At 39.1% G+C, this 13,887-nt stretch overlaps 1 protein-coding gene and 1 long non-coding RNA gene across 10 annotated transcripts; both read left to right on the top strand.

Annotated features, from left to right (window-relative positions):
• Positions 1–486: 486 nt before the first annotated feature.
• LOC124315281 (chorion peroxidase-like) lies at positions 487–6,123 on the top strand. Of its 2 annotated transcripts, XM_046780848.1 has the most exons (13): positions 487–816; positions 899–1,072; positions 1,126–1,328; positions 1,384–1,570; positions 1,629–1,826; positions 1,901–2,054; positions 2,112–2,144; positions 4,767–4,916; positions 4,987–5,152; positions 5,252–5,450; positions 5,523–5,549; positions 5,627–5,708; positions 5,865–6,123. In XM_046780848.1, exons 2-13 carry the CDS (start codon positions 1,015–1,017, stop codon positions 5,941–5,943), a joined length of 1,536 nt encoding a protein of 511 aa, XP_046636804.1. In that variant the 5' UTR covers positions 487–816; positions 899–1,014; the 3' UTR covers positions 5,944–6,123. The 2 variants fall into 2 exon arrangements, with proteins under 2 accessions (XP_046636804.1, XP_046636802.1); XM_046780846.1 differs by lacking the exons at positions 4,767–4,916; positions 4,987–5,152; positions 5,252–5,450; ... (1 more) ...; positions 5,627–5,708; positions 5,865–6,123 and adding exons at positions 2,365–2,530; positions 2,630–2,828; positions 2,901–2,927; positions 3,005–3,086; positions 3,243–3,501 and having other exon boundaries at positions 2,112–2,294.
• A 1,249-nt stretch (positions 6,124–7,372) lies between these two features.
• On the top strand, positions 7,373–11,094 carry LOC124315697. 8 transcript variants are annotated; one of them, XR_006911559.1, is made up of 9 exons: positions 7,545–7,751; positions 7,809–8,292; positions 8,358–8,528; positions 8,862–9,201; positions 9,272–9,538; positions 9,597–9,710; positions 9,815–10,190; positions 10,296–10,613; positions 10,683–11,093. It is a non-coding gene; the product is annotated as an uncharacterized LOC124315697 (long non-coding RNA). The 8 variants fall into 8 exon arrangements; XR_006911556.1 differs by lacking the exon at positions 7,545–7,751 and adding an exon at positions 7,373–7,442 and having other exon boundaries at positions 7,809–8,528; positions 10,683–11,094; XR_006911557.1 differs by having other exon boundaries at positions 7,545–7,708; positions 7,809–8,528; positions 10,683–11,094.
• The last annotated feature ends 2,793 nt before the right edge of the window (positions 11,095–13,887 follow it).

The raw sequence follows: 13,887 nt of genomic DNA, 5'->3' as shown, positions 1-13,887 counted from the left end.
AGAGGCTGGTTACAGTTACGTCGATCGATTGACCCAACTGGAAGAGGACCTCTTCGCACAGGGTCAGTACGTCAAGGAAGACTCGCCCTTTTACCGCATGTCCCAGTTCAAGAAACCTCAGCCAGAAGCCCAGGAACTCTCACGCAAATCCCTCCTTATGTTGGAAGCCGCTCGATACCTCAAAGCGCAGTAAGTGCCAATTGTTCATTAATAGAAAACAAATTGTGAAGTAAATTTTTTGTTTAAAAAAAAATAATAGGATGAGCTTGACGGGTGACGACGAAGTCAAAGCAGATCTGCGACAATTGCTAACCTCTCCTAAACCAACCTCTCCTAAACCAACGACAACACCTCCTAAAACAACAACCACTAAACCAACCACAACAACCACTAAACCCACCACAACAACAACTAAACCAACCACAACAACTAAACCAACCACAACAACAACTAAACCAACCACAACAACCACTAAACCCACCACAACAACAACTAAACCAACCACAACAACAACTAAACCAACCACAACAACTAAACCAACATCCACAACAACTACTAAAGCAACATCCACAACAACTCCTAAAGCAACTTCCACAACAACAACTAAAGCAACAACTTCTACAAGCACGACAACTACAATCGGAAGCACTACCACCAGTCCCTCCAGCACCAATAACACTTGCCTTGCTGTGACAACGTGCCCTACAGTATCAAAATACCGTACATTTGATGGATCTTGCAACAGCTTGACGCTCACAAACCTTGGCAAATCTTTCACTGACTATCGCCGTTTGAGTTCACCCGCATACGCAGATGGCAAGTCCCAATAATGCTAACAATTACGCAGACATTTAAAATTTAAAAAATGAACTTATTACTTTATATAATGGGATGCCAGGTATTCAATCTCCTCGTGTGTCCAGTAACGGTTCAGACTTGAACAGTGCGCGTCTAATAAGCACCACCATCTTCGGAGGTGCTGACAGACCCCTCAGTACCACTACATTAGCACTGATGCAGTTTGGACAGTTTATTAACCACGATTTTGAATCAACGACTCAGTTCACCTTTAGTAATTATTTCACTTCAATTTCTTTTAGTTTCATACTAATAATTACTTAACAGCAAACGGATCGGACATCAGCTGCTGTTCCAGTACCGGTGGCACGTTGAACGCTTCCCAGCTTCATCCGGCTTGTTTACCCGTTTCCGTACCAACCAACGATAGATTCTGGAACGTCAACTCACCGTCCATCACAACCTGCATGAACTTTGTTCGCTCCATCTCTGGTCCGCGACTGGATTGCAGCATTGGATACGCCGACCAAGTAAATGCGTTTATATTTTCAGACAATGAATGCTTAACTATTTCTATGCAATTAGCTTAATCAAAACACGCACTGGATGGATGCCTCCACGGTTTACGGATCGACTCCGGCAACGGCCACTTCACTCCGTAGTTTCACCGGCGGTCTTTTATTGACAACCAAAGACGCAATTAGTGCAACAACCAGTCGAGATTTACTTCCATTGACGTCTCCCTGCACCACTGGTGCTTGTTTTTTGGCAGGTAAATATTATCCATCAATTTGTATATCTGTTTAAATACTATACGTTTGTATGAGTAGGTGATTCGAGAGCTACTGAGCAGCCACAACTAACTGTCATGCATACCATCTGGCTTCGTGAACACAACCGAATCGCCAAGGCATTGGCTGTTGTTAATCCAACATGGAATGACACAATCCTGTTTCAGGAGGCCAGACGAATCGTCATCGCAGAAATGCAACACATTACCTACAATGAATTCATCACTGCTTTGTTGAGTGAGTTTGATTTTGGTTTATATTTGCAATCAGGGAAATTCATTGTGAGGTTTATGGTCAATGTCAATGTTAAGGTCCGGGAACCATTACCAAGTACAGTCTTGCTACACTGGCATCCGGTTTTCTTACGAATGCCAACACCAGCAGAGTATCTACCGGACCCATCAGTAACGAATTTGCCACTGCTGCTTTCCGTATGGGTCATTCTCTCGTTCAAGGATCAGTCCAGTAAAACAATTTGAAACCTTTTTAAAGAAAGAAATCATTGACATTTATTCAATGTAGACTTTTTGCTGAAAACGGCACATTGCTGACGAGTTCTTATACCATGAGCGATACCTTTAACAATGCGGCAATGCTCGTCAATGACAAAACATATTTGGATGCCGTTATTCGGGGACTTCTCACCGAACCATCTCAATCAGTGGACCAAAATGTGGACGACTCGTTGTGGAATCGGCTCTTTATGTACAATTAAAATAGCTTTAAAATAGATCATTTTCTTTAAGATTATACCCATTAACTAATATTTCTATAGAGCGAGAAACATCCGGTTTGATGTTGTTGCTTTAAACATCCAACGCGGCCGCGATCACGGTATTCCAAGCTACAATACCTATCGCCAATTTTGCGGTTTTACGAAAGCCACCAGTTTCGCTGATTTGAGCGTTCCATCGACCACTAATCCAGTTATCAAGCCAGATGTAGTTCCTTTTTTTTTCATTTTTCTATGCGTTCCTACTATCATTCTGCTTAAACAGATTGAATTCTTGAAAAATAATGCAAATTTTATGTCTTTGTAGTTGGTTCCTCTTCTACAGCAGGTGTATAACTCTGTTGATGATATTGATGTCTACGTAGCTGGACTTTTGGAAGCGCCTCTCGGTGGTTCCATCGCTGGACCAACTTTAAACTGTTTACTGGGTGAACAATTCAATCAGATTAAGTATGCCGATCGCTATTTCTACGAACTTGGTGGTCAAGCTCACTCATTTTCCTCAGGTATTGAAGATGACCATAAAAACTATTTTTAAACTTGTCTATTTAAACAACTATTTTGTTTAATTACTTTAGCCCAGTTATCCGAAATCAGGAAAGCTAGTAAGTTTCAAACTTGTGCTGTATATTAACTTAATACGAATCTATTTGATGTAACTGAATTTTGTTCGATAAATAAGGTTTGGCACGCATTTTTTGCGACAACAGTGACGGCACAGTTTTGAGCGTTCAGCCCAAAGCTTTCATTCCAGTCAGCGCGACGTAAGTATTTACATTTAGAAAAATTATTTGAGTAGATGGAACTGGAGATGTTATAGCTATTATTCCGCTACTTTAATGTATCAATTTTATGATTATTTATTTTAAATTATGTAAAACACTTCGTTACAACCTTTATTTGTCTCCATTGTGATACAGGAATGCCAAAGTCCTTTGCACTGGAACCACTATCCCAAGTTTGAACTTAACAATGTGGAAAAACGAAGTTTTATTCTAATTAATTACATAATCAAGCTTTTGACCTACCACTAAGTTGTCAACATTATTGTATGAATCATTGGCAAAAAAAAAATGAATTTATAAAGCTAATTGTTAAACAGCTTCGAAGGTTTCAAATGTTGGGTGATGGCAAGGCAATAAATACAAGCAACTGAAATAAAAATTCGTATCAGCTGAGTGTTTTCAATTAAATATCTCTGTTCTCTGTGTTCAATTCTAATATTCCTTCATCTATTACTTCATTCATAGGAAAGGGGTCTGTTCCACTGCTGAATCATTAGTGTTAATGATTAATGTGGCTGCATTTGTGCTACATTTTTCAACACCTAAAAAATCTATCTAGTGTAATTTATAACAATTCTAACGAATTTTAAAAGGAGATTATACGAAGGCCAAATGGGCGCTTCCTATAATCCAATTGGCAGATTTGAAAAAAGTTTTAAAATTTTCTTAACTCTGTTTATCTTTCTTCCACTAGATGGTGTAGAGTGTCATCATGCACTAGCAGACAAAATGTTTTCTATTGTATTGTATTGTATTATTTGTTGTCAGTCTTTACTCTTTTCGTGCTCATCGGCTCAATGTGATTTTCAGTTTTGCTATTTTATACCTGTTCACACGCGCGATACTACTACCTTCATCTCTTCCTCTGTGGACTATCAGACAGAGAGTGTCAGCTGTTTTCAACACCCTCTTTGCCTCGTGTACGACCGCCGGTGGTCACTCATTCGCTGTAAAAAGCAGGAGAATGAGGAGGGCTCTGGTCGAACGGGGACTTGGAAGGCGCATGATCAGAGTAAAACTTTTGGAGGGTCATGGGTCTAAACTAAGATAGAAAAGCAAGCTTATCAGCTCGCCGCGAAGGGATAGTCGTAAGCCAGTTGAAAACTGTCTTAAATGAAAAATTCAGGGCCTATTGTTAAGTCGGACTTATTTACGATTCACAATTTTCTTCAAACGTTTTGGTCTTAAAACGGGATTTTTCTTTCACAGTTCAATATCCTTGCAAGTTATTTACGTTTAGTTTGATCAACTCATATTTTCCAATTTTTACACACAAAGTTCAATAATTCAATTTAAAAATAACCATCTTTTAGTCAAATAACTACAAAACATCAATAACATCTGGTGGTGATTTGATGTGAAAGTGAAAAAGTTGTAGTCGCAACCGCCAGATGTCACTAGTCGTTAAGCAATTATTTTAACAGTTTTTCATTAATTACGGGAAAACTAATTAAGTAAATGGAATTTTTTTTGTTCTGGTCACACCGCATATTTTTTGTTTAATTTTTAAGACCAAAAAGTCCTAAATGTGTCGTAAAACGCCCGAGCTATGGAGCGTTACATACATACATACATACAGACAAAGTGACATGGCTTTTTTTTTTCTGCGTATGCGATTATTAGCTTCGCCCTTCGGGCTCGCAATTAATTGTTTAAGAGTTCTTATACCATGAGCGATACCTTTAACAATGCGGCAATGCTCGTCAATGACAAAACATATTTGGATGCCGTTATTCGGGGACTTCTCACCGAACCATCTCAATCAGTGGACCAAAATGTGGACGACTCGTTGTGGAATCGGCTCTTTATGTACAATTAAAATAGCTTTAAAATAGATCATTTTCTTTAAGATTATACCCATTAACTAATATTTCTATAGAGCGAGAAACATCCGGTTTGATGTTGTTGCTTTAAACATCCAACGCGGCCGCGATCACGGTATTCCAAGCTACAATACCTATCGCCAATTTTGCGGTTTTACGAAAGCCACCAGTTTCGCTGATTTGAGCGTTCCATCGACCACTAATCCAGTTATCAAGCCAGATGTAGTTCCTTTTTTTTTCATTTTTCTATGCGTTCCTACTATCATTCTGCTTAAACAGATTGAATTCTTGAAAAATAATGCAAATTTTATGTCTTTGTAGTTGGTTCCTCTTCTACAGCAGGTGTATAACTCTGTTGATGATATTGATGTCTACGTAGCTGGACTTTTGGAAGCGCCTCTCGGTGGTTCCATCGCTGGACCAACTTTAAACTGTTTACTGGGTGAACAATTCAATCAGATTAAGTATGCCGATCGCTATTTCTACGAACTTGGTGGTCAAGCTCACTCATTTTCCTCAGGTATTGAAGATGACCATAAAAACTATTTTTAAACTTGTCTATTTAAACAACTATTTTGTTTAATTACTTTAGCCCAGTTATCCGAAATCAGGAAAGCTAGTAAGTTTCAAACTTGTGCTGTATATTAACTTAATACGAATCTATTTGATGTAACTGAATTTTGTTCGATAAATAAGGTTTGGCACGCATTTTTTGCGACAACAGTGACGGCACAGTTTTGAGCGTTCAGCCCAAAGCTTTCATTCCAGTCAGCGCGACGTAAGTATTTACATTTAGAAAAATTATTTGAGTAGATGGAACTGGAGATGTTATAGCTATTATTCCGCTACTTTAATGTATCAATTTTATGATTATTTATTTTAAATTATGTAAAACACTTCGTTACAACCTTTATTTGTCTCCATTGTGATACAGGAATGCCAAAGTCCTTTGCACTGGAACCACTATCCCAAGTTTGAACTTAACAATGTGGAAAAACGAAGTTTTATTCTAATTAATTACATAATCAAGCTTTTGACCTACCACTAAGTTGTCAACATTATTGTATGAATCATTGGCAAAAAAAAAATGAATTTATAAAGCTAATTGTTAAACAGCTTCGAAGGTTTCAAATGTTGGGTGATGGCAAGGCAATAAATACAAGCAACTGAAATAAAAATTCGTATCAGCTGAGTGTTTTCAATTAAATATCTCTGTTCTCTGTGTTCAATTCTAATATTCCTTCATCTATTACTTCATTCATAGGAAAGGGGTCTGTTCCACTGCTGAATCATTAGTGTTAATGATTAATGTGGCTGCATTTGTGCTACATTTTTCAACACCTAAAAAATCTATCTAGTGTAATTTATAACAATTCTAACGAATTTTAAAAGGAGATTATACGAAGGCCAAATGGGCGCTTCCTATAATCCAATTGGCAGATTTGAAAAAAGTTTTAAAATTTTCTTAACTCTGTTTATCTTTCTTCCACTAGATGGTGTAGAGTGTCATCATGCACTAGCAGACAAAATGTTTTCTATTGTATTGTATTGTATTATTTGTTGTCAGTCTTTACTCTTTTCGTGCTCATCGGCTCAATGTGATTTTCAGTTTTGCTATTTTATACCTGTTCACACGCGCGATACTACTACCTTCATCTCTTCCTCTGTGGACTATCAGACAGAGAGTGTCAGCTGTTTTCAACACCCTCTTTGCCTCGTGTACGACCGCCGGTGGTCACTCATTCGCTGTAAAAAGCAGGAGAATGAGGAGGGCTCTGGTCGAACGGGGACTTGGAAGGCGCATGATCAGAGTAAAACTTTTGGAGGGTCATGGGTCTAAACTAAGATAGAAAAGCAAGCTTATCAGCTCGCCGCGAAGGGATAGTCGTAAGCCAGTTGAAAACTGTCTTAAATGAAAAATTCAGGGCCTATTGTTAAGTCGGACTTATTTACGATTCACAATTTTCTTCAAACGTTTTGGTCTTAAAACGGGATTTTTCTTTCACAGTTCAATATCCTTGCAAGTTATTTACGTTTAGTTTGATCAACTCATATTTTCCAATTTTTACACACAAAGTTCAATAATTCAATTTAAAAATAACCATCTTTTAGTCAAATAACTACAAAACATCAATAACATCTGGTGGTGATTTGATGTGAAAGTGAAAAAGTTGTAGTCGCAACCGCCAGATGTCACTAGTCGTTAAGCAATTATTTTAACAGTTTTTCATTAATTACGGGAAAACTAATTAAGTAAATGGAATTTTTTTTGTTCTGGTCACACCGCATATTTTTTGTTTAATTTTTAAGACCAAAAAGTCCTAAATGTGTCGTAAAACGCCCGAGCTATGGAGCGTTACATACATACATACATACAGACAAAGTGACATGGCTTTTTTTTTTCTGCGTATGCGATTATTAGCTTCGCCCTTCGGGCTCGCAATAAGCCTACTATGACTAATCGCTCTCCAGCAAAGCGGCCCTGCACTCTTCTTTCTTCTTCACTGACCCGGTAATCTCCACATAGATATCGTTGCACATGAACCATAGGATCTTTTCTGAATCTTGCAATTTTGTTGGCGTACCTTGCAGCAGCATGTTTGTTGTTGTGGCTGTTTTTACGTTGGTTTAGAAGGCAACCCAGCTAAGAGTTGGGTAAAGTTTGATTTCTTACAGGTAAATTTGTGCAAATTTGTAAATAACGTAGATAATATCCTTGTCCCATTGCTGCTTAGAGTTTTGTGACATGAAGAGTGTGAAGTGAATAATCTGCAATGTGTATGTACATGTAACAGAACTGCACACGAGTACAGATATATAGGTAACAATTTATTTTTTAAATCCATGTAGCCAATAATCATTTTATTCTTTCCAACAGATGTGGCAAACACGAATGTTATGAATTTCGTTTTGGGGGGTCAATGGATTTGGCGCTGGTTGCTGTTACTGGCCTTTTGCGACGTCTTGATATCAGTTTGGAATTAGAGCTGCGAACTCTGGGGGGAATCCTCACTCATACTCAGGTAACCTTGAAGTCAACATATGTGAGGAGTTTTCGATTCGTTGTGATTTTTGCATGCAAGTCAACCTGCAGGCAGGTCGGCCAGTTTGTCCAGACAGGATGTCCTTCTCGCTTGAAGGTCAAGAGAAACATTACGTAAAACTGGCATGCGGTGGTGTAGAGGTTGGGTGAGAATGACACGTGTTTCATCATTATCAAGAAGGTAAAATAGCCGCAAGGGTAAGCTATTTGGTATTCACTTTGAAGTCTTTGATATTGGTTTTTGTAGACCCATCCCCCAATCTGCATAAGGAAAGGCCAGTTTGCATTTTCTTCAATCGAAGGTCACGGAGATCATTAGGTAAAACATTTCATGCAGTGATGTAGAGGTTGAGTTAGAACAGGACGTTTTGCATCATTATCAAGAAGATAAAATAGCCGCAAGGATTAAGAGGAGGGGTGAGAAAAAGTCGTATAAAAGACGAAAGAAAAAGTTGACAGGGATCAGTCGAGCGAGTATCTCCGACACGGTAAGAGTTGCAGTGCACTATTGTTATCCACTGCATTCTTCATCGTATTGTCAATTCTCAGTCATGGGTAAATATTCTGCTGCATATGGAGTTATGTATCAATTTCTATTTTTGTTTCTCTTTGTTAACATGCTAGATATTTTTGTATATTAATTGTTTAATTATTAATTGTTAAGTCGTACATAATTCCAAGAAAAGGCTAAAGAAATCAGTCGAGTGAGCATTTCCGATATAGCAAAAGCAAATCTGCAGTGCACCATTTGTCACTAACTGCATTCTTCGTCGAAATGCTAGTTTAAATCATGGTTAAACATTTTTACATGTAGTTGTGAATCAACTTCTTATTTGTTAACATGCCAGTTATAATTTCATATGAATGTTAAAATTGTTATGTGTTTAGTAAATTATGGCGTCGTGCTGCACTTGTGTATTGTATCGTTGATGGCTGGTTTCAGCCATGATGTACCGATGTCTCCTGGGTATGGCGGATAACAAATCACGACGCCGCCGCTTTACTACACAACACACGACACGACCAGTTGCTACACCGAGGCCCCCAAGTACTGCACCAAGGCTCCAGATTATTGTTCCACAAATGATGCTGCCCTGAGCTACTACACCGAATCCCCGCTATATTATTCTTCCCCGAGCTACACTACCAAGGGTCGATTACTACACCGATGCTCCGAAGTACTACACCACTAAGGTAATGGAGTACTGTACAACTACATATATCATGGGTAAATATTCCGTTACATAGGGTTTTAAATCAATTACTATTATCTAAATTATTTACTCTAATTGTTAAAGGGAGAAAAGGCGAAAGAGATCAGTCGAGTGGTCATCTCCGACACGGCAACAGCAACTGCAGTGCCAAGGCTCAGTAATACACCTCTACTTATATTGCTCCGATACTCTACACCAAAGTACCTGAGTGCTGTGCCGAGGGCACTAATTTTTACACCACCAAGGCACCGGAGTACTACACTGAAACATACGCTGCTCCAGCTTATTACACCGAGGCTCCCCAATACTACACCACCAAGGCACTGGAGAACTACACCACTACATATCATGGTAAATATTCTGTTATGTGGAGTTTTAATATGGAGTTTTAATATGTTTTAATAAGGAGAGAAAAGGTGAAAGAATTCAGCAGACGAGTGAGCATCTCCGTTACAGCAACAGGAACTGCCGTGCACTTAGTCATCAACTTCATTCTTCGTCCTGTTACAAGTTTTAAATAAAGGTAAAAATGTTTCCGTATAGTTGTGAATCAACTCTACTTTTTTCTATTTGTTAATATACCAGTCCAGAACCATATTTGAATATTAAAATTTATTAATTGTCAAGTAAACAATGGCGTCGTGCTGCTGTTGGGTGTTGTATCGTTGATGGCTGGGTCGACCACTGGTGTATTGTCTCCTGGGTATGGCGGGTACCAAAGCACAACACTGCCGTACTGTCTTACTATTAAGCATCAACTTCCGCTGCTCCAGCTTACTACACTGAGGCTCTCAAGTGCCACTCCATCAAGTCTCCAGATTGTTACACCACAGCCCATGTTGCCTCAAGCTACTACGCTGAATGTCCGAAGTATTTTTTCCCCAGCTACACTACCAAATGGTCGAGTACTACGTCGAGTCGCCCAAGTTCTACATCATTAAGGCACCGGAGTACAAAAACGGTCGAATACTACACAGAAGTATACCATTTACCCCAGTCATGGGTAAATATTTTTTTCTTTTTTCATGGAAATGTGAATCTCTATTCTTTTTCTAATCGCCAATATGCCAGTTATTATTTATAATTAATGTTCAAATTATTTTTTTAGTATACTATGGCGTTGTGCTATTGTGAATGTTGCAACGGTGATGGTTGGTTCGACCACTGGTGTGCCGATTTCTCCTGGGTATGGTGGGCGTAAACATTCCGCAACAACCGGTTATTACACTGAGGCCCTCCAAGTGCTACACCACAAAGGCTCCAAAACGTTACACCACGACTTATGCTGCCCCGATGTTACTTCGCAGAAGCTCCGAAGTATTTTCCTTCCCCGAGCTTCACTACCCTCACCACGCCGCTTACTGAATAACAACGTCAACACCTTACTATACGAAGGTCTTCAGTACTACGCCACAAAGGCTCCTGAGTATTAAACTTCAACCTACGATCTTCCAGCTAGCTATAAAAATTCTTCCATGTACTATTCTGTTCCCAGCTACTACACCGAGGATTGTCACACCACTGAAGCGTCCAAGTACTGCACTACAACCTACGTTGATCCAGCTTAAACCCCGAAGGGAGCCGAGTACTACACCACGAAGGGAGCCGAGTACTACACCACGAAGGGAGTGTCACGATACACCAATACTTCCGTTTTCTTCACTACAACCTACGCTGCTCCAGAATACCACACTGATGTTCCCAAGTACTACACCAACAAGGCAGCCGAGTATAATAGCCCAAACTACGATTCCGCAATTTTCCACAAGGAAATTCCTAATTACTATAGCCGAACTTTCTACTCGAGGTTGTTTATGTTTATCGGTCATTTTCACGGTAATTGGTCGCTGGGAATTAATTGTTGATCTTAAATTGAGAAAATAAAAGTTTTAATACGGGTAACTGTTTTGTAAGACTTTGGTTAGTAACATCAAGCCTGTCAACATTGCGACAGGTTTATTTTGGTATTGGATTTCTTCAAGGCCAGTATGCCGATTTGTAATTGTTTTGACTACTGCCTTAGTTTCTCTGCCTATGGGCATGTTCTTGTAGTTTTAAGTTGACGTTTTAAGGGTAAAATAAGAAAGAAACTTAAATAGGGAACTGGTTGACCTCTGCATTAATGAAAGACTTTAAAGTTGAGAGAAATATATTGATACATTTCCTTAACAATACTTTGTATTAAAAATCTTAAAGAAAGAATTGTTGTGTTATATTTGTCCCACCTCCACCCACAATTCCACCACATTTTACAGTCACATACATACATACATATATATACACTAAGTAAACCAATTGGCTGCCACGCCATACGACCCGTAGGTTGCTCTCTACTACTTTACGCGCCACGTCTGAAGGATCCATGACCAAGTGGGACTTGCCATTGCTGACAAGTCCGGGCTGACAAGGGGGAACTACTGGTGCATTGCCTTATAACAGGCGCCTTGCGGCAAATTTTGGACTTGGCGACTTTCCGACCCCGCGGCTTGTAAAACCACGAGACCGAACAGCGCGGCCCGTCCAAAGGAGCTAGGGGAGAACAAAGGCGTGGCAGCCAACGGGTTAACTAACACGAACACAAATATAATACCAACAACAAATGATGATCCGCGCTGACATTTTGGAGATACCGGCGACGTTTTGGTGTCCATCTTCTCGACGTTTTCTCTGCATTACCTAAATAAATAGAAAACAATTCTTAATAAGTGACATGCCAATAAAAGTTACATAATACAGATAGAAACAATAATCAGGTTTTAAGCTCAAAGATTTAAAGATTCAACTTTTTTAACTTAAAATCAAGCTTGCAATATTGAGAACTGTAAACAGAACAAAGCTCACTTGCTAGTCTTTTTTAAAAATTCCGGAAATAGACCGGAAGTAACCACAGCGCCTCAACCATTGAGCTGTCGTCAAATTAAATCACATATTCGTGATCTCCATGAAATTTGGGGTCGATTAGGTGTGATTTAAACGAAATCCAAAATTTGGCCAAAATCGAGAATTTTCCTGAACTATAGTTCAGGAAAATTTTCGAAACCGGAAGTACGCGTACGTAAAAAAGATAACATGAACTTTACCACAAATTTGACGAGGATCACGAATATGTGGTTCTTTTGCTCCTCGAATGAATATTTACTGAACTACTGACTGAAATGAGCAAACCGGAAGTAGAAAAAAAAACTCATTATTAAAAATCTAACAAGTGAGCTTTGTTGGTGGAATAGAAATCGTTAGTTTCCACTAAAAAATTTCCACACAAGAGCTACCGATAAATGTTTAAAGAGATTTGCAAAGTAACTGAAACTGACTGTTTTGACAGCTGAAAGTTATCGAATAGCCATCTAGCGTTAGAAAAAAGAAACGTCTACGTAACACACTACACTTCTTTTACGAGCAAGAAGGGCCTGATTTTGGAATTATTACACGGACAGAGAGTTTTACGCAAATAGATAACTAGTAGATAATCTACGAAAATAAGTCAATTCTCCGGTACCTGGCCGTAATCCCGTGGTGAGAGATTGCAGGTGTGTCACAGCAACTGAAGTGATCCAGCCTCGCCAGTGAAGCAAGAAAAGTTGTTTTTCAGCATTAGAAGCACTGAAGCAGTGCAGCTGGATAATCGTACGTCGGAAAGATTAGGATGTAGCCGAACGTAGGTGTAAGTCCCTCTTCCGTCATGGAGAATGATCAGCATTGGCTTAAGGATCTCTTACGTGCTCTGTAAAAATAAAATGTATTACATTAGTGAAAATATAAAAGTTAATAAAGCATATCAATCTTTACTTTTTCTATGAAGCACACTGCAATTTTCATGATGAAAAAACCGTAAAAATGGAAATCACAGAAACCAACAGCATTACTCCACATGTTGAGATTTCTTGATGCAAATTAAGAAAGTGTCATGAAGTGTTGCAGTAGCTTGGTGATAGGTGGTATTGATGCTTACCTTTATCATACAGGTGATGAATTTAGTAAGGCATCAAGTAGAACTGGAACATGTATGACACATGTCATTATTCACGTCACACTCTTCATGTCACAAAACTCTAAGCAGCAATGGGACAAGAATATTATCTACGTTATTTACAAATTTGCACAAATTTACCTGTAAGAAATCAAACTTTACCCAACTCTTAGCTGGGTTGCCTTCTAAACCAACGTAAAAACAGCCACAACAACAAACATGCTGCTGCAAGGTACGCCACCAAAATTGCAAGATTCAGAAAAGATCCTATGGTTCATGTGCAACGATATCTATGTGGAGATTACCGGGTCAGTGAAGAAGAAAGAAGAGTGCAGGGCCGCTTTGCTGGAGAGCGATTAGTCATAGTAGGCTTATAGTTTAGACCCATGACCCTCCAAAAGTTTTACTCTGATCATGCGCCTTCCAAGTCCCCGTTCGACCAGAGCCCTCCTCATTCTCCTGCTTTTTACAGCGAATGAGTGACCACCGGCGGTCGTACACGAGGCAAAGAGGGTGTTGAAAACAGCTGACACTCTCTGTCTGATAGTCCACAGAGGAAGAGATGAAGGTAGTAGTATCGCGCGTGTGAACAGGTATAAAATAGCAAAACTGAAAATCACATTGAGCCGATGAGCACGAAAAGAGTAAAGACTGACAACAAATAATACAATACAATACAATAGAAAACATTTTGTCTGCTAGTGCATGATGACACTCTACACCATCTAGTGGA

Source organism: Daphnia pulicaria, chromosome 11, assembly GCF_021234035.1.
Source record: "Daphnia pulicaria isolate SC F1-1A chromosome 11, SC_F0-13Bv2, whole genome shotgun sequence".
Classification (NCBI taxonomy): domain Eukaryota; kingdom Metazoa; phylum Arthropoda; class Branchiopoda; order Diplostraca; family Daphniidae; genus Daphnia; species Daphnia pulicaria.
This window is presented reverse-complemented; position numbering and strand designations above follow the sequence as displayed.

What these genes read in the sequence shown, in the direction of transcription:
- LOC124315281 (XM_046780848.1), top strand. Translation starts at nt 1,015, where the DNA reads ATGCAGTTTGGACAGTTTATTAACCACGATTTTGAATCAACGACTCAG. An exon ending in CTCGTTCAAGGATCAGTCCA is followed by an intron (nt 2,055 to 2,111) that starts GTAAAACAATTT and finishes TATTCAATGTAG; the next exon opens with ACTTTTTGCTGAAAACGGCA. An exon ending in ATCCGAAATCAGGAAAGCTA is followed by an intron (nt 5,550 to 5,626) that starts GTAAGTTTCAAA and finishes TCGATAAATAAG; the next exon opens with GTTTGGCACGCATTTTTTGC.